The sequence below is a fragment of the Atheta coriaria genome, unplaced genomic scaffold (assembly GCF_025399875.1).
Source record: "Atheta coriaria isolate IRGN ID8LTWV9N9 unplaced genomic scaffold, Caltech_Dcor_3.1 hic_scaffold_7_pilon, whole genome shotgun sequence".
Taxonomy (NCBI): Eukaryota; Metazoa; Arthropoda; class Insecta; order Coleoptera; family Staphylinidae; genus Dalotia; species Dalotia coriaria.
In genome coordinates, this window is record NW_027045449.1 from 467,728 (window position 1) to 491,382 (window position 23,655).

Below are 23,655 nucleotides of genomic sequence, written 5' to 3' on the forward strand. Positions count from 1 at the left end.
TTGCAGGGGGCGGCTAGGCGGCTGAGCGGCGGGGTGTAGGTATCGACATGCAAATAGCCGGCGTTCATACATCATGGATTTAACACGCGTCGCAGGCGCAAAGTGGCAAGGGTCACGACAAAGGTTCGCGACGTTACAAAAGGGTCGCACACCGGCGGCTGGCGGCGGCAGCGGCGTCGCCCAGGTCATTTGATGAATAGATTGGTTTCACCGGCGGGCGCGCGCGCATTGCACCCGCTTGTGTGAGCGGCGTGTGAGGAGAGTCAAGATGAAATTGTTCAATTACCTTTCCTGATTGTTCCACTTTTCTGCCGACGATATTGGAAGCAATCTTCTTTACGTCGCATCAATGACGTCGTCAATATATTGTGTATTTTACGCTTTTGGGGGGTGTAGAGGCTTGAGTCCGGTAAAATTAAACGGTTTTCTTTTTATTTCATAAAAATCGGCTTAAAATTAAGCGAGAAATATTAAAAATTGTGTTTGGGAGCTCCGCCTACTTTTAAAATACGCATGCGCAACGTATGCAGGGTTGCATAGGTTAAAATTTGTTTTAACTGAGGTTTTTGGTTTATTTTTATGTTTTTCTGCTCATATAATTGCAATATTTATCGGTAATCAATGAAAAATGTGTGTGTGAGTGTGATAAACCCCCTTCGCACTCAATGTTGCACCACAATGAGAATTGAGGATAGTTTCCGTTGGATTTTCATCAAAATCCCACTCGACCCCACGCCGATAGTGCTTTATTCCTTCCTTCCACATCCACTTGGCTGAAAGTTGGCGGAAAGTTGCGAAACGAAGAAAAACGAGCCGAAATCACGACCACAAAGAACTATCCTCAATAGGAAAGAGTGGAAGCAGATAAAGCGAAATAAAAGGAAGGAAAAACGAACTCCCTCGAAGCCATTATTGCAACTTGTAATCTTTTATATCGCTAATTCATCAATTCATTCGGCCTAGTGCGCGCCGCACTTCGATAGTCAATTATTTTCCCACTGCGCCACCGCGTTCTGCACAAACAGCAATACCGTAACAATACTCTTAGCCCGCCTCTGCCTCGTCTTATGTATTATTAAATTGCCAAGCAAGCATTTACAAAAGCGTCTTACGCTTTGCAGAATAGATGGAAACGGATCCCAAGCAGCGCGCTAAGATCATCATCTGAAGCGTCTCGCGTAATTTCTTAACATCCATGCTCCAGTTCATTTTCTTTGAGACTCTGTGTTTTATTGCCGCTGCTGCAGCGCGCTGCAGTCTATCAAAGAAACTCGACTCGACGAAGCATAAGTAATATTTAACGTTAACAACGCGACCAACGCAAAGATAATTACGAGAGATAACAAAAGCGAAAACCACATCAAGTGGATATTTTCGGCAGAAATAAATCCTTTTACAGTATTTAATTGAAAACTTAAAGACAATAGAACGATGATAGATACGAGTTTTGGTAAGGCGGATAGTGCAGCATACGGATGAGCATTTTTGCGCCTGGCACGTAGGCATACATATGTACACCGCAAACTTTCCTGTCGGTCGTCGAGTGCAAAGTAGACAAAAAACAAGCAAGAAGAAACGCTAAAAACAAACAAAAACGAGTTCACGGAATGAGAATTGCGACGAACGACCGACCGGGACGAACTTTTACAAAGACGAAACTTTTCGAGCTAGTTTAATGTTTGTTTGTATACGTGTGCAGTATGTTGCCTACGTCTATCAGCTTTATTAGCTGTGTAGGCAACACAAATCACATACATGAATGGGAAAAATGTAAATAAATAAAATCTGTTGCACTGGAACTTTTGTTGGCGTGTGTTTCACGGCACGAACGATATTTTCGCATTGTTAATTCAGCGTTAAGTCCTGATTTTAACTCTTAACAACCACCTGGATGTATGCGCCGTGGAAAAGTTGCAGCCGCAAACTTTTAAATCGTTAATTTAATGCGCCACACTGCAAACTATTATAAAACTATACTTAAACACGGCATAATTTTCGCGTTTATCTCACGGGGAAACTTTTTCTAATTATAAAATTGATTCAGACAACAAATTTAATTGTCCTGGTAAAGTTTGGGATGTAATTTAAATAATTTATGCTCCAAAAGTGTAAAACTAAATGATAGCGATTTTTTTGTAATTTAATGAGAGTTTTGCGAGTGGTTTAACGTCGCCGCAAGGAAGTACGCTATTATTATTAAATAATGGCCAATGAGGAATTAAAATGCCGCCGGCGCATATCAAATGGCGTTCGCGAGCATGCATTGAGAGCTGTTTGAATCCGGGGGAGAATACAGTTTAATCGTTTTCCACTTTCAAGACACACTTCATGCGGCTGCCATGGTGCCATATTCAGATTGTTAGCTTTTATGAACTTTCATAGCGCGAATTTATTGCATCGGCTATAAATGTAGGTAGTACGCGCAATATAGGCAACCAAATACACAGCGCGCTATATAATGAAGGAGTGAAGTGAATGTAAATGAGCGAATTATGTTTGATTAAAAAGAAAAGAACTCTGTACTATTGGCGTTTTCAGCTCATCCAATTCGAATTGCACGAATCGATTTTCATTTTGCATAATTACATCCCCTACCTACTTTTGTTCGTGTTTCGTTTTCTCGAAAACATTTACATTTGACACAACAGCTCGTAACACGCGTCGTAAATTTTAAGCGCGCGAAGAAAAAGCGAAAATGAAGTGAGAATACAAGCGAGTTGCTGCTGCTGGTGCAACTCAAGGGAAGACTCGTAAACAATCGCGTTATAAATAAGATAACTTTTTATATTTGCTCATTTCTCAAGTTTTCTTTCTCCGGGCGCAGCGTTTCGACGTTTTCAAAACGCGAGTTAAACTTGTTTCGTTCTTCTTTTCGCTGTGATTTTTATAACTCCTGTTATACCGAGCGTGCAAAGTGCAATTTTTAAGCTCGCGCGCTGTGTTCGTATTTTTCATCCGCGCCGGAAGAAAAACAATGGAAACTAGGAAAAGTTTTAATGTTGCAAATGCAGCTCGCGCGCCCGTCATCGGAAAATGGCCGGAAAATTTCCACGTCCACGTGAGCATCGACAGCGCGCACGTAAAAACTTATGATTCAATTTAAGTTGTGGAAATATTTCGCATCGAAAGTTTTAAATCTTCTAAATGCTTCCATATAGAAGTTATATTGTGATATAAAAACAATAAATCACAAAGATTTCTTCATGAAAAAAGAAGACAATAAACAAAATTTCATTCCAGCCAATCTTTGTTTTGTGATGGCCGCCATGTCATGTCATTGAAACATGGCGGCCGACGCCAATCGGGTGAATCGAAGCTTATTTCGTTGAAGATCACAGCGCGGCATTTGTTTGCTGTTGAGCTGCGAGCTGCGATTGCAAGTTAAACCGATTATTCTTATTAAAGGAAAGAAAGGTCCTCGGCGAAGCGCACGGACGCACATCGTTTTTATTCGTCATTTGTTCTCGCGCGCGTTGCTTGTGTTGCCTACGTTGTCTGTGCGTGTTATTTATTTGCTCGATAAATATGAGTTTATTGTTATTGCGGCCATTCGAGCGATTTCTTTTTGTTGAACTTTGCGGCGTTGTAACTCAGGTATTTAAACGCGCAGAGGGTTGATTAAACTATTATTTGAAAGGGCATTTAAAGGAGAATTTACTCGTAAAATGATAGTTTTTATAAACTTAAGAATTTGTATTTTATAAGCATAAAAGTAAAAAATGTTTTTTGTAATACTAAAATTAAAATTGTTTATAACTTTTAAAGTTTAAGAGATACAGGCGCCATTTTTATTTTAATTAATAAATATAAACTATTTATATCATATTAAAGTCTTAAAACGTTTAAAAATACACGCATTTCCTCATAATTAATTAAAAACGTTTAAAATTAACGCACAAAAGAAAATCAATAAAGATTTCGCCACCTTTTCGTAATTATTCCGAATTAGATTTCCTTTATAATTGAATAATTCCGTTGTGCTTTCGTGCCGACAGCTCACACACACCTCAGCCGCGTATTCTTTGTAAGTTTATGACAAAGCCCCGGTTTCCAAGGCTCGAAATACTGAAATTATCTTATCGCATTATATACGCCGTTACGCTCTTTTGAGCTTTTAGTTTTAATTGCGTCTGGAGTGTTTTCCATCAACACCTGGATTTCCCAACGCATAATTTCCTACATTTCTAAAATTCTCACACACGTAGAATTAATATTAAGAAAATTCGTGCTGTGCGAAAGTTGGAATTTTCGGCGTTTCACGCGGAGGGGTTTGTCCCCGTCGCAGAACGTGCGCGTGAGTCATCCGGGGACGACGTCCCTTCTCGTTGCCGTCGCGGCGCTCCCTAAGGATTGATGTGAGCGGTCGCACACGCACTACAATGAACGAATGCATTGCGATACATTTATTTGCGCTCCCCCAACCCCCGACTATTCATTCATTTTCATTTGTGACTTGAGAAATAAAATTTGTTTTGTTCACAAACAATAAAACAGAAAATTTACTACAATTTAAATAAATTCTTCTTACTTTTGATGATTTCACGTTGGTAGTTTCGTCCAGGTACGTCTTGATGACTTATTTTTATTTTGGTTAGTCGACACTTGTTTCTATACGACGGCGTGTAGGCGAATAGAGTGTTTGGGGTGGTGCGTCGCGACGCGCTCTCCGAATGCACACTGAGTTGCGGCGCGCCGAACGCGCGCGTTTATATAAGCGCCGACGCTTTTCGCGAAAAGTTTGCGGAGCGCGCGCGCATTTCCATTTCCACCAACAGTCAATAAGGACCAACATAAACCAACATCAACTAATAAAAATTCATTTTATTGTAGCCAGTGCTGAAATATTTAAAAGTTGTATGTATGCAACCAAATGTACAAATATTTACGGGTTATAAACTATGAGGTCAACATTTTTTAGTATAAAAACATACGTTTTACTGATGTGATAATAATTTTGCGCTGATAACAAATTTTTGTGTAAATAAACCACGAAAATACTTATAATTAGTTGCTAGAACATAAAAAACACTAGTTATCTTTGATAATTAACATTTTTGCGTGTTTTCAAAACACTTTGTATAATGAAACGTGCGCAAATCGCGCATATGTCTTATCAGAAAATTGCAGGCTCATTTTTAATGTTGCTTGTTTATTTTCGGTCTGAGTTTTTGTTCCAGTTTGTAATTAAACATAAAATCCAACATATGTTCTGCACATCTATTAATATTGTTCAAACAAACAAAAATATAACTGTATTTTTGGTTGTATATGTGTAGGAAATTAGATTTTTTGGATTATTTTTGAAGTTTTCTGTTATTCTTGAAACTCCCAAAGAGGTGAAAGCTCAAGCTTTTGCTACTAACGCTAGACGACGCTACTTGTAACAATTACAGTATTACAGTAAAAATTTATCAGCAAGTTAAAGATTTAACGATAATCTTACATAATTCCATATGAAATTAAACGTATATGTATACTACAATTAGTTACACTGCTCTTATCTCAATTTTGGTTTGTATTCCGCTTGCCCCCTCTGTGACATTTCCCACTTTCGCACACACACACATTTTCGTTTACGTTCAATCGGTACACCAATCGTCGTTTTCACTCAGTTTATTCCTGTCAGTTGCCTGGTTCGTTTGTTCATGAATGAACACTGCATCGAGTGTAAATATCAACAAAAATGCCTCCAGCTTACCAGCACCGATCGAAATTAGAAAGTTCGCGTGAGCCATTCGCGAAATTGTAACTTTTTAATGACTTAACGCGCCAATTGTCCCGCTTCGGTGGCAATATCTTGGTCATTCATTCATCATTCATACATAATTTCTACCAGCTTCAACTGTGAAGATGTCTGCAGGTTTCGGCTTTAGTCGTGAAGCAATTCGAGTGAAAGTAAAGGTAATTACCTCACAATTCACAACGAGGTTAATACAATACTAAAATAATATTATTACATGTATTGCCAAAGAAATATGAGGGTAATGCACCGCCAGAGCATCGCAAATTCAGCGTCGATCCACAAATCACTTCGTTTGAAGTGCTGCACAGTATTTTGGGTAAAGCATTCGACATGAAGGGCGATTTCACGATTTATTATCGCCAGGTTGACTCGGCTGGCAATGAGACATTTTCGCCACTGCTATCTGATTGGGATTTAGATGCTGCATTCCTCAAAGCTCACAATGCTTCATTGCACAACAATAGTGAGCCATGTTTATGTCTTCGAGTTGATTTGAAAACTTTTGAGGAGTGTGTGGATGAATGGGAACCAAAGAACGCCAACGTGCCGATTATCACACAAATTCGCAATGCCAATAGTGAAGTTAAAGCTTCACCAAGACTGCATGGCATATTTAATCAAGTACCAATCAATTACATCATCAATTTTACATTTTATATTATCATATAACTAATTTTAGATGGGTAAAACATTCAATATAGTCAAAGGTGCGTTTAATTTCGGCGATGAGAGTCAATCACTGCAACCACCTCGTCCGCCATTAAGCGACACCGAATTTCGTCGGTACCTGGACCCTGTCGGTCAAATATTATACGCGAAACAGCTGCGTTCGGAGATTTACCTAGGTGGAATTGATCCTAGCCTAAGGAAAGTCGTCTGGAAGTTTATTTTGAATGTCTATCCGGATGGTATGACCGGTAAAGAGCGTATGGATTATATTAAAAAGAAAGCCGCTGAATATCTAGCGTTGAAAGAGGTTTGGCGTAATGCGATTGCGCAGGGACCTGTCGTTGGTGAATTGGCGTATACTACCGGAATGGTACGAAAAGATGTGCTACGAACGGATCGTCATCATCCGTTTTATGCTGGAAGCGATGATAATCAAAATATTGCTGCCTTGTTTAACATTTTAACAACGTAAGTAAAAATTCGCATGTATTATCAATGGAAATAAGCGACGGCCATTTTGTTTCCTATGCAGCTATGCCTTGAATCATCCGAAAGTGAGTTATTGCCAAGGGATGAGTGATTTGGCGTCACCTCTGTTAGTAACAATGGGCGATGAAGCGCATGCGTACATTTGTTTCTGTGCGTTAATGTCCCGTCTGAGTATTAACTTCATGATCGACGGTATCGCCATGACACAAAAGTTTACACACCTCGCTGAAGGTTTACTCTACTACGACCTGGAGTTTTATAATTACTTGAAGTCTCATCAGGTATATAATTCGACGTGTGATTGCTTTTTTTATGTGCAGTGATTGATGAATATCTTGTAGGCGGACGACTTATTGTTCTGTTATCGCTGGCTACTGCTCGAAATGAAACGTGAATTCGCCTTCGATGATTCACTGCGTATGTTGGAGGTGCTATGGAGTTCGCTGCCGGCGAAACCGCCGATTAACGAGCTGCGATTGTTTGATGTGAAATTCCAAGCGCCCACGATTGTTACCCCGCCGATATCTCCACTGGTAAAAACACCGCGTGAGAATCCCTATACGAAAGTATGCGCGTTGCGTAGACAGAGCAGTTCGATATCTCTTGTAAATTATTCGGCGAAAAAGGCGCAGCCTGTCAAACGTCAAAATCATAGTCTTGATGATTCGCTTTGTCGCAGTAAAAGTATTACGCTGGAAATTAAACCGAAACAGCAGAGTCTTGACGATAATGCTCTGCCGAAAACGTTTGAGTTTCCACCATCGGGGGAATTAGAGTTGTCGCCACGGGAATTACGCCCGCGGTCCGTTTCGCCATTGGAGCAAAAGTCCGACTCGGTTGTGCTCAACAATCGACTCAATAATAAAATAGTCAATAGTCGCGCAACGAGCACGAATTTATCGTCGAGTATGTCGAATTTACTCAAGCACTCCAAGCGCCAGGGACATTTTCGCGATCTGAAAGAAAAACTCGGTATTTTCGCTTCTCTAGACACTCTCGAACGAGTTAATTCCATTAAAGAGGAGAGCGAGAATAAACCACCGACGAAAATGATTAAAAACCTAAATGAGTTTTTAAACTTTGCGTCGGCGAATAAGAATAAAATTTCGGATAAACTGACGCGTTTTGGTAGTGTCGGAGAAAAAGACCGACCGAAAATAATGCTTACAAAATCAAGCCTGGACGATTCGGAATCGTCGAGTGCTGATAGACCTTCATCGAGATCCCGAGTTTATTCCTCAACGAGTTGTGAGGATACTTTCGATGAGTGCAGTCCGGACGACTCGCAGAGTTACTTCCCAATGACCACTTCAGTAACGCGCGAGTTGCGAATTGAATTGGAGAATTTAGACCGACAAGTATTCGGCAGTAGTTATACGAAACGATTGCTGGACTCGCCCAGTGAGTGTGAATGTGTTGCACCGAGTAAAATCGAACCGGTGCAAGCTGCTGATGAAAAGGGTAACGTGTTCGTCTGGGAGAATCCGCTGCATCAGCCGAGCCCGAACGTGACGAAAAACGAATTCGTTAACCCTGTGAGTGTAAACACACCGGATGAACAAGCAGATATTGAATATGACGCGGCGAAACAACCGGCAACTCCAAAACTGCATAAAGTCGTGCAGGAAAATGGCGTCAATTCATGCGAGGAGGTTTCCGAAGCGAATAATAAGAATAACAGTAGTGGTCTGTTGCCACCGCCGCACGACTTTGGCGGCGGTAATCCCTTCCTGATGTTCCTTTGCCTCACCGTGCTGCTGCAACATCGCGATCATATTATCGGTACTTCCATGGACTACAACGAGATGGCGATGCACTTCGACAAGATGGTTCGCAAGCATAATGTGACGAAGGTGCTGAATCAGGCGCGTCAAATGTACCAGCGTTACACGAAGCAGCATAATCTAGCTCAACAGAAGGTCGAGGATTGCTGAAGTGCGATTGCGGCGGTATCAGATGATTATCAGATCAGTTTTCTGTGATATTTTTGGTTGAATTTCGAAGAGGCTTACTACTTCTACAATAACTAGTGATATTTTCTCTTGGTATACATTCCAAAACTGCTTTTCGTTTAGAAAATGGTATTTATTTACAAACTCTCGTCACCAAATCGCGCGACCTAAGATAATTAACAATTGCACTATTACATTTATTGTTATGGAATAAAATAAGCATAGCAAACTCTAAATGCGAAGCCATTATTTTCACTTATCACTTGTGCATATTTCGTTAAAATACTGTTGATTGCAATAATTACGTTCGGATATGTTGCATGATTGCATGATTTGAAAAACTTTTAACTCATTATGTTACTTTCCATTGTAGGCCATTCGACACTGTCCAATTCTTTCGTCGATAAATGTTTTTTGACGATCGTTTGCAGCGCACAACGCGCCGCTCGCTCTTCGGTCAATTGCGTCGAGAGTAATTCCATATTAGACTCAATGTTTTTGATTTTTTGATGCAGACGTATGAGTTGTTCATTGGCGTTGTTGTTTTGTGATTTGCGCAAATCTGAAACTGCCATACTAGTAGTACATTTGTTTCTCTAGAGTTTATTATCTGACAAAAATCACAGTGTTACGTGTCTAAATATCGAGCAAACAAAGACAAAAATAGTAAAAAGACAAAGCACACCAATCACCACAAACGGAATAAAAGCATAGTGTTTTCGATGGATTAATCTAGGTGCTGTGTTTTGCGCAACTGGCGCAGCACAAACGAGCCACAGCACCAGGTGGAGGCACGTGGCGCGTGCGGGCGATAGTTGCGCGGGTGCAGCAGATGCGAGTAGACTGGTGGGCCGGCTGCGCCACCGCCGCCGCCGCCTCCGCCCACACTACCCAAGAAGTCGCCGCTGCTGCTGCAGCACCGCTGTGTTTTCTCCAGCCACTCATGCATTTTTACATTACCACCGGTCAATAGTTCCACTGTTTAAATCACCAACCACCACCACCCCCAGGTATAAAATGAAAGTTAAAAAATAAACAACATTAAATTAAACAGAGAACATGAAAATAACATAGGCCAAGTGAAGATATAACTTAGATTAAACAAGAAAATAGTTTTACTTACCGGAATTAACCGTGTTTCTTGACTTTGCCGAAAAGTAAGCTTCGACAACTTCCAAAATAAGCGCGTCGTCCTTGTAGGAGAACGATTTGCCGTTAGGACGATTTGACAATAGTGATGTGCACGGTCGGAAAGGCTGCGACGGTCGTAGACAATTCACCGACCAGCCACGATTACCCGGAAAAGAGGAAACGCGCGGTCCGGCGCTAATTTTGCCGCCTAGCCGCGGGTTGCCGTTTGTGGTCGCCACGAACCGCGTCTTCTAAAACAATACAAAACCAAACATTAACTTTTAACTCATATTACACATTTTACAAATACCAAAAAAAAGTTAATTTGTTAAATCATTCGGCAAGGGTTGCACTCATTAATCGCCATAGTTATCGAAAGCATAACGCAACACGAAACGCAATTTCGCACAACCCTTGCCTGTTTTCTTGCGGCTATCTTCGTAGATGCCCCGCACGACTTCAACGGGCAGATCGGCTTTGAGCCACCAATGCGCGTACAACCCAGAACGGAAAACATCACCGCGCAGCGGCGGCGTAACCAAATCACTCATCGACTTGCTTGATTGTAGAAAACTCCCACTACGCATCCCTGATAATTTCTTATGAATCTGATCGACGGATTCCCATGGCGGTGGTACAGGTGGTAACTCCTCGCTGGTAATTGATGATCTTGTAGATTCTAAAGTTACTTGTATAGCTGAAGTACGTGGTGTTGAACCAAATGGCGACGTGCAACGACATTGAGCTTCGAAAGTATCCGACAACACAGAATTAACTTTTTCTCTTGCAGTATCATTTAGATCATGTAAAGGAAACTCTGGTGAATTCAAAGTACAACTTCCAGCCATCCCAGAATCTGTAGATCTTACGCTAGGGCAATTCGATGACCAGTCTCCAACACTCGATCGTCGTTTGTAAATCTTATCTGAGTTAATGCTATGCTTCCGGAAGCCTATGTTTGTTTTATAAAATGATTTCTTTTTAAAACCAGGTGATGATTGTTCATCAGATCTAAACAACGTAGGTGGTTTGATCGGAGTGTTATTATCTTCTTCAATTTCATCAGTATTGTACAACAATTCAGCCAGCATAGCATCTGGTATTGGTAGAACTTTAGCAGGGATATCAATTGAGCTGGAATGTGTCGTAGTGGATGAAGACGTAGAAGATTCAGACACTTTACACTTCCATGCCAGATTATTATCACTGCTTGATTGTGGTATATACAAAGTAGTCAAACTCGAATGGTTAAATCTATCGGCAACCAGTTTGTTCGGACAACTTGATCTCACTTTAGGTTGGAGGTAATCCTCACTCGGACAACCTTTGTGTTCAATATGAAAGTTTTCATTAAGTATTGCGAGATTTTCACAGGCATAATTCGGAACTACGTTGGAACTTATGTCGCTTTCCTGTGAGATTTGTTGTAGAAGTTTATTATTATTAACTTTTTCAACTTCTTGTGTTTGTTCTGCATCGTTATCAATTTCAATATCATCTGTGTCTGTATCAGGAACACCATTAGTGATAAAATATAAACTGCTTGTGTTGGATACATCTGACGGCAACATCAGTTCTAGTTTTGCCGAGGAAGTTAAAACAATACTAGGTTTTTTCGTTTCTGGTTGCACTACTTTCGTCGGTGATCGATACTTCTCATATTTCTCCTCGTGATCAATCATGGTACCACTCTCCGGATTGTAATACCGGATATAACCAAACGAAGTGGTTGAATGATCGATAGCATTCTGTCGGGATAAATTACAACTCGTAGAATCTTCACTTGTGGACTCTTCGCACTCCTCACTGTCGCTGTCAGAAGCTTCTAACATGCTGTGTCTATTCTTAGAGCCTTTCCGCATGATGAAACATTCTGACCGATGTTGGCGACGTTTTACGTTCAATGACGCTACGTTTATTTTAGTTGTTTCCGGATATAGTAATAATTTCAGTAGTTTCTTGTTGATAATCTTCTGTTTGGTCATTTGCGCGTAGATTTTCGTCAGACCTGCGTAAGGCGCTGCTGGGGGATAGTATTGACAAGGTAGGGTGGGTATATAATCGTAAGAGGGTTTGTAACTTATAACGGACATGCGATTGCAGTATCCACGTTCGTTCAACTAGAATTTCAGACAAAATTCGCCCATAAATTCGTAAAAATATTAAATTCTACTTACATGTGGTGGTGGTTGTGGGACAATCTCAACTTTTGAAGGTAATGCTTTGTTTGTGATACTGTTGGTACGATTTGGATTTGATTTTCCCAGGATTTCCACCCAATGATTCGCTTCCTCGCGACTTTGACACACGGCGACGAACTTTTCGATCATGGGACCACTGATTTCGAATCCGTTCTTATACTGATCACTGTCCTCCAGTTTGATTACATTTATACCAGTCACGGGGAGTTTACCCTTTAGAAATTAAAAAATATTAGTTTAAAATTTAATTTTACTTAATAACCATAACATACTTCATATATAAACCCGCTAAGTCGATGACTAAGCGATAAAATCAACAGCGTTGAAGGAAATAGAATCAAATAACGATCGAGGTGTTGTGGCCCCACAGCAACAGAACCCATATAAATAATATCTCCTAAAGTGGCAAGGCTTTGTCCTTCCCAGCCACGAACTGGCCCGGTTATGATTTGCAATTCAATTTCTTTTTGTCTACGTGTCGCTTCACAACTCGCCTCCATTTCCTTGTAAACTGCAACTGATCTTTGGATATCTCCTCGATCAGGGTGACAATCTTCCACGTGTCGTTCCACTTCCAATAACATTCCGGAATATTTCGCTAGACGTCGAAATGGTTTGCTTAAACCAGTTGTCAGAACAAGAACACCCGGACAATTTGCACCGCATGATTCCATGTACTTCATTAATTCCTCACGGTATTTGTCTAAGATACAGACGGCTTTCGGATGCAGTGAACGATAACTCTGATGGACAATTTTCATCCGCGGTGCGTAGTTGAGGAATATTTTGCCGATGCGTTGATCTTTGTGTGGCTTTTGGTTCTCGGTCTCGATCAGTCTTAAGAGTTCTTGATGTGTGTCCAATACTTCCAGGAAGTTTCCAGTTAATTGTTTATATTCATCAGTGTTGAGACTAAAATTATCTTCAAATTATAACCTAATATTTTTGATTTTTTGCGTTTTGACTTACATTGTACTTTTTTCTAATGGTATCAAAAAATTATTGAGTAATCCAAGTAGTTCAGTAACATGGGCTCGCTCTGAATCCAGTAAATCTTTATAAACAATTGACAAGTTTTGTATATCTGGTTGTAAATTGCTCAACTGTTGCATGATACTTGGATCTAAAAATCATCAACATTTATTAGTTAAATATCAAAATAGAGGTTTTATTGATGTACCTTTAATCTCTCGAACATAATTAACTGGAAACCATCCTGTGACATCTCCCAGTGTGCCTTCCCACCAGCCACCATCATCTTTCTGTGTAATTGTGATGAAATCCCCTTTTGGAAGCACAACTGCAAGATTGTTTTGATTTTTGATTTAATTTTCGTGTTATTTATAGTCAAGTGGCTTACCTCATCATTGTTACTGCCTTTAAAGCTGTAGAGTGCCTGCACGGCAATCGGTTCAGTCATTTTGCTAGCGTTGCTTTGCAGGATAAATAAAATACTATATTAGTGATGCTCGATTCACAATACGCTGCGGATCGGAAACTTGTCTTGACCATGAGCTGGAGGAGAAACTTTTCACACTGTCACATTCTTGGCAACAGGATGTGCGGGATGTGCCCTAGCCGAACTTGGCCCGCTGCCAGGAATATTATAAGAAGAGCGGACGACGCTGTTTACCAAGCATCAAGGCAAAAAATGCGAAAAATTAGCGTGTGGCCACACAGCGATCAAATTCTACGCAATTTAATTAAGTAATTTTAGCTTACTTGTTTCGTTTTCAAAAGAAATGCTTTGACTGCTTGACTTAAGTTAAGCACTAATCGGAACCCTTCGTAGGTATTGTAGTAGTTGTCTTAAGCGACATGGTCAGAAGTCACTTAAGGCGTAAAACAAGCGACTTTGTACACAAACGCAAGCGCAGCAACCAAAATAGTACCGAGGCGCTTCTTGTTTAGTAAAAGTGAGTGTGCCTGCGACAATTCCGACGGACTGCTGAATGAATCACCCACAAATAATAGGAGGCTGCGATAATTATAAGCGCACTCGTATGAAAGCGATACAAGTGAATGAGTGAAATTATTATCGAATGGTAGGCAACCAATAATACATGCGCATGACCTTCAGTAAATTTCTAAAGTCAGATAATACACGTACTAAGGGTGCGATTCTGTGTTCACCACTTAACAAACGAACGTACGAAAGCTCCAAGACGCTTCGTACGGCGAAGTTATGGATCGGCCTTAAGTGGTATTCTGAGCGCGCATCTATATCTTTACCTAAAGTCAATCCCGCTGCACCCTAAAATTTGACAGAAAGCGCGCGAGTTTCAAATGTATGGGTTCTTCAATTATTCAAATATGCAACAAATATGTGTTAATACTTATTATTTCTATTTCGGTTCAATACTGACGTTTGAAAAGTCGCAATCAAAAGTTGTTATTGTTAATTGTTTTGATTTTTAAATTACCTTTGAAGAAACACAATCAAAAAATATAAATAATCTTTTATATGCTACGTATTTGGCTCATTATCAGCAATTACTTGTGAAAAATTGACAAAATATTTATCTCAAATTTATTGTTTTTAGGATTTTTTTTTTTAATTTGAAATTTTTGCTTGAAAACGTGGAATTTTGCTTTTGAAAAATACAGATACACTCTATGCGTGCAATTCTTTGTCATCTTCATCTTTTTTCACATCTGCTGAGCACACGGCTCGGCAAAATATTCCACTTACCAATTTCGATGAATAGGCAGACTGAGACAGCAGACGGCCGAGTGCGGTTGTGAGTGAGAACGAAGAGCTGCGGTAAGGCAGTTTCACCCGCGCCAAGAGAGCAGCGCATGCGTACAACATGTTACGAAGGCTATCGGCACCCTCAAGCTGCTCGAAAAATTGAGGCGACCCGAACCCTCCAAAAGACCTCCGTTGGGCACTCAGAATTGCAATCTGCGTTCGTTCGACAGTACGGCACTTCGGGTGCTGCTCAGAATAGCACCATTAAAAATCAACAAATAATCGTGTAACATTAAACGATCCGTATCAAATTTTGACTTGTTACTACTGATAATTATGGTGTGTATATATTTATCAACAATAATTAAAGGTAAAGATAGGATACGTTGATTTACAATGATGATTCATACGTTAAAATATGCTAAAATGGTTAAAAAACTTTGCATGTTCAAAAATCAGCCACAACACAAGTTTCCGTATTTGGATATTCAACCGTTTTTAGCTACAATACATAAATTACATTCAAATCTGCAGGCAACACCGTTGAAATTCAAATGAACCAATCACATGCCGAGTTTTGGCAAGCAAGCAGATTTCAACCAATCACGAGCGACCTCTCTGCTTTGACTCTTGTCCGCATGCAGCACATCGTTTATTCTACTCCAAACGAACAAAGCGACTCCAGACCGTTGCCGGCGAGTACAAAAAAACCGAACGGAAAGATTTAACACCATAATTACACTTATCGTTTACTTAAGCCTTTGTACTCATTGATAGTGTAGTGCTAACAAGTATCAATCAACAGGTTTCATTTATTTTCCGTTAAAAACGTTTGTGTTGCCAAATAATACGCGTCTTATTCTCAACGGATTTCTGGAGGATCAACCACATTTCAACAGGTAAATGCGCATTTATAAATATTAAAACCGCATGTCAATATTAAACAAAACAAACTCGTGCAGTCAGTTATCCGTCATCGGACGGATAACAGTTCCATTTAAATATATCTCAATTTCTACGTGTTTTGCACTGAATATTTTTGTTGCGTTGATAACACCTTATCATGTAAGTCTGAATATTTATACAAAAGAGTTTATCATAGATGTGTGTAAAAATGTATGAATCATTCGCATGATTGTGATCAAATGTGTTTTATTTACGTACCTAGTTGGATGTAGTATTTATGTAGAGATGTGTGAGGCTCAGCTGTAGTTGAGGTATTTTGTGCGCCCCCCACGTTCCCTTCCAACGTTCAGACGCGCACAAAGAGGCAGAGCAAGGTACATCGTGGTTCAAACGTGTTTTGGTCCAGTTCGAGTGCAACTCTTGCTGGAAGTCGTGCCCTACGAGGCCTGCAAGATTGAACTAGTCTGAGAATTCTTTGTTTTGTTTTGGTTGATTTGTGTTTTTGTGTGGAAACGTGAATAAAAGGTAAAATTGTTTAATTTTTATTAAACTACTCAAAAACTAAGGGAGATATAAAGAAACTGTTTAAGAATTACTTTTAATTCTTATAAATTTCAATTATTTATGAGTAATTTGATAAGTTTTAAGTATAATTAAGCTTTTTTCTTCAATATTTGAGTAGAAACTGCAATAAAACATAAAATTTATAGTTTTTCATCAAAAACTCAAAAATTAAGTAAAATACCACCAAAATTTTCCATCAAACTTCCTAAATTTGATTTATTTATGAGTTTATAACTACTTAAGTCACTTGCGCATGATTAATGTAACTTTACTTAACTCTTGGGTGTATTTTAATATTGATATATTCTCAACGCAATAGAAAGTAGCATGATGACACAATGCATGTTTATTTATTGCAGATTATCAACGATGGCAGATGCTCAAACAAGTCCCTCGTGTAAGTAAACACTTTTTTCTTCTTTCTCTCCGCCTCCATAGTTTTAATTTTAACGTTTGAACGCAAGAAACGGTTGAAAAGTAAACTTTACCAGCGGAAATTGAGCGAAAAAATATATACAAAGAGACTAAAAGACAAAAGTAATTGAAGGCCCAGCCTTTTTATCGTCGCAGACGAGACAACGACTTAAGTAGCGGGTTGTGTTGTTAAGTACAATAAAATTTAACGTCTGATTGGACAAATACAGTCGTGGATTAAAAATACACATATCAATTTGTTTATTTGATGTGTAATCATGAAATATTATATTAATAATTATTTAAAATTTCTAATTTTAATCATCTGGGGATTTTCGGAGTCTGCATCTCTAATTGAAGTCGATTTAAAACTTTCTACTAATCTCGTTAGCTAAACCTTGACCAATTTGCGCTAATCACTTTAATTTTCTAAACGGGTTATGCTCCTACACTGTGTTGAGGTTGGTGATTCATCGGTTCTTCCTTCAAATGTAAATGTAAATATAAATAAATCGAGATTTGTGATTTGGCTTTGGAGCAAGCAAGCCATTAACTTGTCTACGACGGGCATCTTCTCCGTGCGAGCGCTTTCTTTGTGAGCTTGGTTTGGCTTTGACCAAGATGGTCAAATGGGAAGAGTGTGAGTTTCCAAATAAGGCGCGTTTCGATGAACTTGATCCTGCCATACGCGGACAATATCTCATTTAACAACGGCTTCGCTTCGGCTGGAAATGTTTGTCAATAAATTTTAGGTGAAAAAATGTGCAGTGATGTTTTTTGCGGATGGCGCTTTATTTGTGTTGTAACCTTGTGGAATTTAAGGCCAGTGCCCTCGTTATTGCGAGTATATATCAATTATTGTTTATTTTGTATTTTGTATAGCCTCGTTTTAACGAAAAACTCTGTATAACGGAGAAATTTGTATTATTTGGTTGGTTTATATTAATTTTTTCTGTGTAACGCCGAAAAATATTTTCATTTCAAGCAATTTTGAGTTAGAATATTTTTTAAAGACATGACATCGATGGTAACATTTGAAATATTGTTGTGGTTATGCAACCCAACATACACACAAATTGCAATGCAAATTTCTATAACTTAAGCACGATTTTTCAGCTATTTTGTTGGGGTGCACATTGCGTTACAACAAAATCACTTAAACAAAACACAAATGAATACAACTGAGCGACGCGGAATTCATATTTAGACTTCAGGACATTTTTACCGACATTTTGCTAGAATAATTGAGTTTATAATCAGTTTTTAAAAGATTAGATAGATGCTAATCTACATAAAATCCCAAAATTTGCTTTTTTTGTTCCTAGATGTAGCGGCACTTCAGTAAATCGCGATAAATTGTATTTATATTTTATTTTGACATGAAATTGATTGAAAACATTCAGTATTTACCAGTTTCTAGTGATCTAGTGTAGGTAGATGGAATGAAAGCAGGAAAATTATGCATTGCGCATACGAAATGAACACACAGTCGAAATAAAGTGCAGTGCATTCACCTCCAATTTGCACTCGGTTACAATGCAGCACTAACGGCATGGAAGCGAAAACAATAAAAACAAAACAAACTTTTTACACTTAAAGCAAATCACCATTGAAATCATTCAGAATAAGCAAATTACTTCTATACATGCAATATACATTTATTTTATTCACCGTAAACTCTTATAATACTCTGTATATTTTTACAATTTTAAATATCATTTCAAAATGGCTGCTTTATAGCTATTACTTATTAATTTGATAGAATTAATGTTTAATAGGGTGGATATTTTTGAAAGTTTTTGTTTGTGTATAGTGGCGTTTGCGTGAGCATGCCGCGCGCCGACTCGACGCCGCCACTATCGACCGTCGGTGGTGGTTTGGCGGCGGCGGCGCGACGTCGCAGAAAAACGCCGGCAACCACACCTGCACACAGTGCGCTCGCCGCCGTTGTCGCGTGTGTTGTGTGTACTCTTCCGGGTGAGGTAATCCGAAATCAAAATCAAAACGAACCAAAAACACATTTTTAATCACAAAAACTTAACGGAATTTATTATTAAAATAATTTAATAACAAATCAAAATCATGATTATTGGGTTAATGCGCGAATCTGTGCTGCAGTGCTTTTGTCACACATGCAGGGCACCCTTGCCTGCAGCAGGTATGTTTTAAAAATTAATTTTAGATTAACATTTTAATGGTAAATCCAACAACTGATTAAAAAATAATTTGTTTGTTCATAAACGGAGAAGTTAAACCGGAAAACGAAACCGGCACTATCGGGAATCGATTGTTTTACTTTTTATTCACTTCAAGGACAAACAATTGTTGGGTTTACTAAAATGTGAAAAATGGAGAGTGAATGAAATTTATTGCAGACTTGTTGAGAGAGAGTGAATTTTTCTTTCGTCGGCACATTATCATTCATGGAAGTATTTATAATTCAAGACCGGCTTTTACTTTTTTGGTCCTTCTAAAGTAGTTGCTGATAGAAAGAAGAATAAGTTTCACTTGTTTTTCTACATTTTTTATTAGAAACTTGCAAAATTTAAGCAAAAATTTATTTGTTTGTATATTAGCCACTGGTGGTTACACAGGAATAAGGCAATTAAAAACCACTCCAGGGCTGATTTGTTGCCGCCGTCGGGGCGGTGGCGAAGTCAGTCAGTGGAGCCGGCGAGACTTCATAGATGAGTCACTGCTTTTATTTCCGTTTACATCGCGTAACTCAAGGGAATTTCTAAATTAGCTATGTCACAATTCAAATACAAACAAAATTAGACAAAATTTTCTATTTTAAAAATTTATTTTGAATGAATGAGTTGAGTTTTATTAAATTTCCTTACGTAAATTATAAAAATTTGCGTTTGTAGTACAACTACGCCAACAGGGTTTCGTCGCAAAGACGAAAACGAAACCACGAACTGCGCAACCTTCATCCGGGAAGAAAGTACAGTTTGTCAGTAAGTATTATAGTGTTTTCCACTGATTTATGTACCACCAGCAGGGAACAATTATGAAAATAGCCGGTATTAATTGGTCATACGCTCGATTACGCATGCAATTCACCCGAGACCACCAGGATAACACGTTACGCACGCGGTTTTCCTGATTCCCGGCGGTGCTCGCATGCCAGTTTATGGTAATTTTGGCACATTACATGTGCATGAATGCGTTCCAACCCGTTTCGGGGTGCTTGTTCCGTGCAATTGCATTTTTCGCTAATAAATCGGCGTGTTGTGCCGCCGCAATGCGGATTGTTTCACATTTCGCGCGAGCTAGAATCAATGGATTTATTACACTAACTCACTAAACCCTAAAACACCAGCCAAAGAGAACATTTGCGCAGTTGATAAGTCGTCAACGAAGGTGTCAGACATGCGTTGTGTGCACGCTCGCGGCATACCGAATTGATGGGGATTGAGGGGGCTGAGTGAGTGCTCTATGAGAGGGTGAGAGGGACCTTATTGATCTTCGCATTCACTGCTGCCGCCGCCGCCGCCACACAGGGCGAGTTACTACAGGCACTTGTTTTGCTTAAATAAAAACGCGGCGGTTTTTTCAACACTTGGTGTTTCGTGGACTTGAGACGGTCGGGCGTCGCATGTTACGTCATCCCCCTTGAACAATATGAAAACCACACACACGCTAGTCTTCACCAAGTGTTCGGAAATCGTTTTCTTTTCTTCCTTTAGGTTTTAATATAATATAGAAAAACGTGCTCAAGTTTTTTTTTTCAACCAATTCTTGTTTCCAATGGCGAAATTAAATTATTTCCTTGTTTCTGTGTTTAGCTACTGAAGTAAGATGCCAGGAGAAAACCCGTGGTGGTTTATGTTATGAGGTCATCCTCGGTGAGGCTGATGTAAAGGCCACGCCACCGAAACGTGCCGGTTCCCCGCCGAATAAAAACATGACCGTGCAGGAAATCGAAGAAAAACTGCGCGCGGCTGAAGAACGCCGTCTGCAGCTGGAGTTGAATAAGATTACAGCTCTCTCAGCCAAGATGCAGAAGATTGAGGATGCTTCCCGCAAGAAGGACGAGCAGACCAATCAGTTTATTCTGAATACACGCGAGGCGCTGGAAGCCAAGATGGAGAATCACGTTGGGAAGCGTGAGGCGTACATCACCGACCTGAAGAGCAAGCTCAAGGACCACATTGAGAATGTAGAAAAGACGCGTCTCACGCTTGAGCAGCAAACGGACGAGGTGCGCACCGCCATTGAAGACAAGCTCAAGACTGCTTCGGAGCTGCGCGATGAGAACATGAAGAAAATGATGGAGAGATTGAAGGATCACGTGAGTAACACGTTTTATATTGTTAAATATTGCATGTTTTATGTTGTTACAATCATCATCGCATTATTTATTGATCATTTGCACGCTTGTAATATTCTGCGATTAGGAAGAGCAAGTTAAACGTGTGCGCACTATCAATACGGAGAAACTGCAGCAGTTGGAGACTACCGTGCAGGAAAAACTTGAACAGGCTCAGAGCCGTCGTGCTCAGATGGAACTTGAGCAAAAAGAGAAGCTGCGTAATCACGTGAGTACACTTTTAGCACATCCAGGAATTTTAGCATTTCATTATTTTTCTACGACACAACAATATAGAACACCAGGCCGGTAGAAATCCAAACTGAAATCAAGTCCACGCTCGAGGACAAAATTTCCACTGTTTCACAGCACATTGAAACTAAACTTACTGTCGCCGAACAGAATCGTGTGAAGGAAATCCAACGCAAACTCGAAACCGCCAAGAAATATGTATGTTACACAAAGCACACACAATATTATTTTATATTTTATTTTTTATTCATATTTGACATTTTCGCGATTAGAATGAACGCACTGTAGAATTGAAGCAGAAGATGGAGACACTCATTTCGGAAAAGTCTACGAAATCCACACAAATTGAGTCCAAGCTCACCGCTGCCGAGCAGAAGCGAGAGAAGGAGTTGCAGAAAAAGTTGGAGAATGTCAAGAAAAACGTGGGTATATCACATTGTGCATGCAATTCATGTCGACATAATCATCAATTTAAGTGTTAGATTGATGTATTGTTGTTAGATAATATAAGGATGTGTGTTTTTAATTGATGTTTGTTTTGTAGGAGCGTCGTGCTGAAACTGTTCGTCAGAATAAGGCGAACATCTTGGCCAGTCAGCAAGAAGTGACCGCTTCGTCCGGTTAAACAATGAATCGTCAAGAGTACTTTACCCGCTGCATAGCAGCCATCTTGCAGCAGCAACATCTACTTATGATTAACAATAATAGCATTATCGATTAGTTGATCCTTTGATCACAAAATGGCGGGCGGATATGATTGCAAATTGATCTCGCACTGCAACCCGCTCGTCACACATTTTTCTCCAACTCACCACTCCTCACATTTTACGTAGCATTATTTTATTTTTTATATTATATTACCTTTGGTTTACGTCTAAATGGTTAACAAAATGAAAGAAACAATATTTGGTTGTGTCAATTAGTATCTTAACTAAAAATTCTCGGGATTATCGAACGCACTTTTAATTTCGATGTGTGCAGGCGGAGCGTTTGCCCTAATCCAAGACCAGCTAGCTTAGCCACGTGTGAATTTATATTATAAGCTTCGAAACTCCAGAAACGTTTCTTGCACCACCTATCATTAGTTAGGAAATGTAAAAAAAAAGAACATGAGAACAACCACACACAAAATGTTATATAAATACATATATCTATATTTTATCTTGGTCGAAATGAAAAATGAAGAAACTGAAGTGAATATCAATGCTCATTAAAAACAAGGTTTGATTGGAAGAGTTGAAGGATTGGATTGGTTGATGCGTCTTTTGTAAATGTCTGTAAAGTCGGTTTCTTCGCATTTTATACAAAAAAAATGTTAAAAAAAAACAAACAAACAAGATTACAAACCGCCGCTGTGCTGCCTTTTTAAGTGTGAACGATAAATTGAATGATTGTAAATGCATAAGTTAAGGAAACTAATGTAAAATGTAACAAAAATACGTGCTTTATTGCGGCGCGTGCCAATGTGCGAAGCGACACCGTTGGAAACAGTACACAGAAAGAAAGAAGCGCGAGAGTAAAATAGAATTGTAATGAATAAGAAGTGGGCGTCTATTTTGAAGTATTACGGTGCGAATGACTAGCAGCCTTAAGCTGAATGAAGAAATGTTAGCTACCGAGCGGTGTCGGCTTTGCAAGGAGGCAGCGCGCCACGCTTCTGTGATCACAATTTGTTTGTGTTGTTTCATTAACATGGAAAAACAAATAATGAGAAACATGTTTAGCTGAATAACTATTGTAGCGTTTATGTAGCCAGCTCCACATTATACTAACAGTTTCGTATGCTTTTCTTATATGAGAATAAATTAATCAAGTTTGGACACTTGATTCCAAAGACATATGACATGTATCGCTACGAAGAATTAAGGCGCCCTCTAAAGAGTTTAATTTATTGCTTTTGTTAATGGTTTTCTATTTTATAGGATCAACTTGGGTGCAACTTCAAAATGTAAGTAATGTGTTGTATTTTATTGAATGTTTATGTTAGATGCGTTCGCTAAGGTTGATCGTGTGTTGGTTGTCTACGTGACTACGACATTCGAGTTTACCTGTTTTGCCCTCGGTCGTTGCATCGAACGTATCGCAATACTGATAGTAACCGCGTGTTGTCGCCGTTAGCTGTGCACACGTAGTTCCATTCCGGTTGCCGAGTGTATCGCGCGTGTTCATCGCGACTAATTTAGTTTCTTCAGATCGTAAATAAGAAAAACAATGAATTTTCATTAAACAATCGGCGGTATATACCGGGAACGGGGTTTTGTATATGTGATTGCACGCGTTGAATGTTCAACAATCGAGAATTTATCGACGGAATATAAGTCGTGTTG

At 39.4% G+C, this 23,655-nt stretch overlaps 4 protein-coding genes across 7 annotated transcripts in view; 2 read left to right on the forward strand and 2 right to left on the reverse strand.

The window, feature by feature from the left end:
* Nucleotides 1-4,668, reverse strand: part of Schip1 (Schwannomin interacting protein 1) — a 37,309-nt gene extending 32,641 nt beyond the window's left edge. Inside the window, exon 1 of the mRNA XM_065306920.1 lies at nt 4,529-4,668. The gene's annotated coding sequence lies outside the window, so the exon portion shown is untranslated. The remainder of the gene's footprint in view (nt 1-4,528) is intronic.
* Nucleotides 4,669-5,569: 901 nt separating this feature from the next.
* LOC135796750 (TBC1 domain family member 25) lies at nt 5,570-9,089 on the forward strand. Its single transcript, XM_065308885.1, has 5 exons — nt 5,570-5,901; nt 5,972-6,364; nt 6,423-6,880; nt 6,945-7,182; nt 7,243-9,089. Exons 1-5 carry the CDS (start codon nt 5,851-5,853, stop codon nt 8,833-8,835), a joined length of 2,733 nt encoding a protein of 910 aa, XP_065164957.1. The 5' UTR covers nt 5,570-5,850; the 3' UTR covers nt 8,836-9,089.
* On the reverse strand, nt 8,966-14,232 carry RtGEF (Rho-type guanine nucleotide exchange factor). Its single transcript, XM_065308883.1, is given in 10 exon segments — nt 8,966-9,421; nt 9,977-10,235; nt 10,403-12,104; nt 12,162-12,398; nt 12,458-13,097; nt 13,155-13,308; nt 13,366-13,476; nt 13,479-13,485; nt 13,546-13,810; nt 13,908-14,232. Coding segments are annotated over 8 exon segments (2,967 nt in total). The 5' UTR covers nt 13,606-13,810; nt 13,908-14,232; the 3' UTR covers nt 8,966-9,421; nt 9,977-10,179.
* A 1,280-nt stretch (nt 14,233-15,512) lies between these two features.
* On the forward strand, nt 15,513-23,166 carry stai (stathmin). 4 transcript variants are annotated; one of them, XM_065308888.1, is made up of 7 exons: nt 15,513-15,776; nt 16,707-16,744; nt 20,553-21,058; nt 21,165-21,305; nt 21,374-21,526; nt 21,601-21,750; nt 21,873-23,166. In XM_065308888.1, the coding sequence occupies exons 2-7, from the start codon at nt 16,717-16,719 to the stop codon at nt 21,951-21,953; spliced, it is 1,059 nt and encodes a 352-aa protein (XP_065164960.1). In that variant the 5' UTR covers nt 15,513-15,776; nt 16,707-16,716; the 3' UTR covers nt 21,954-23,166. The 4 variants fall into 4 exon arrangements, with proteins under 4 accessions (XP_065164960.1, XP_065164961.1, XP_065164959.1 ...); XM_065308889.1 differs by lacking the exon at nt 15,513-15,776 and adding an exon at nt 15,835-15,942; XM_065308887.1 differs by lacking the exon at nt 15,513-15,776 and adding an exon at nt 16,149-16,308.
* Nucleotides 23,167-23,655: the final 489 nt, after the last annotated feature.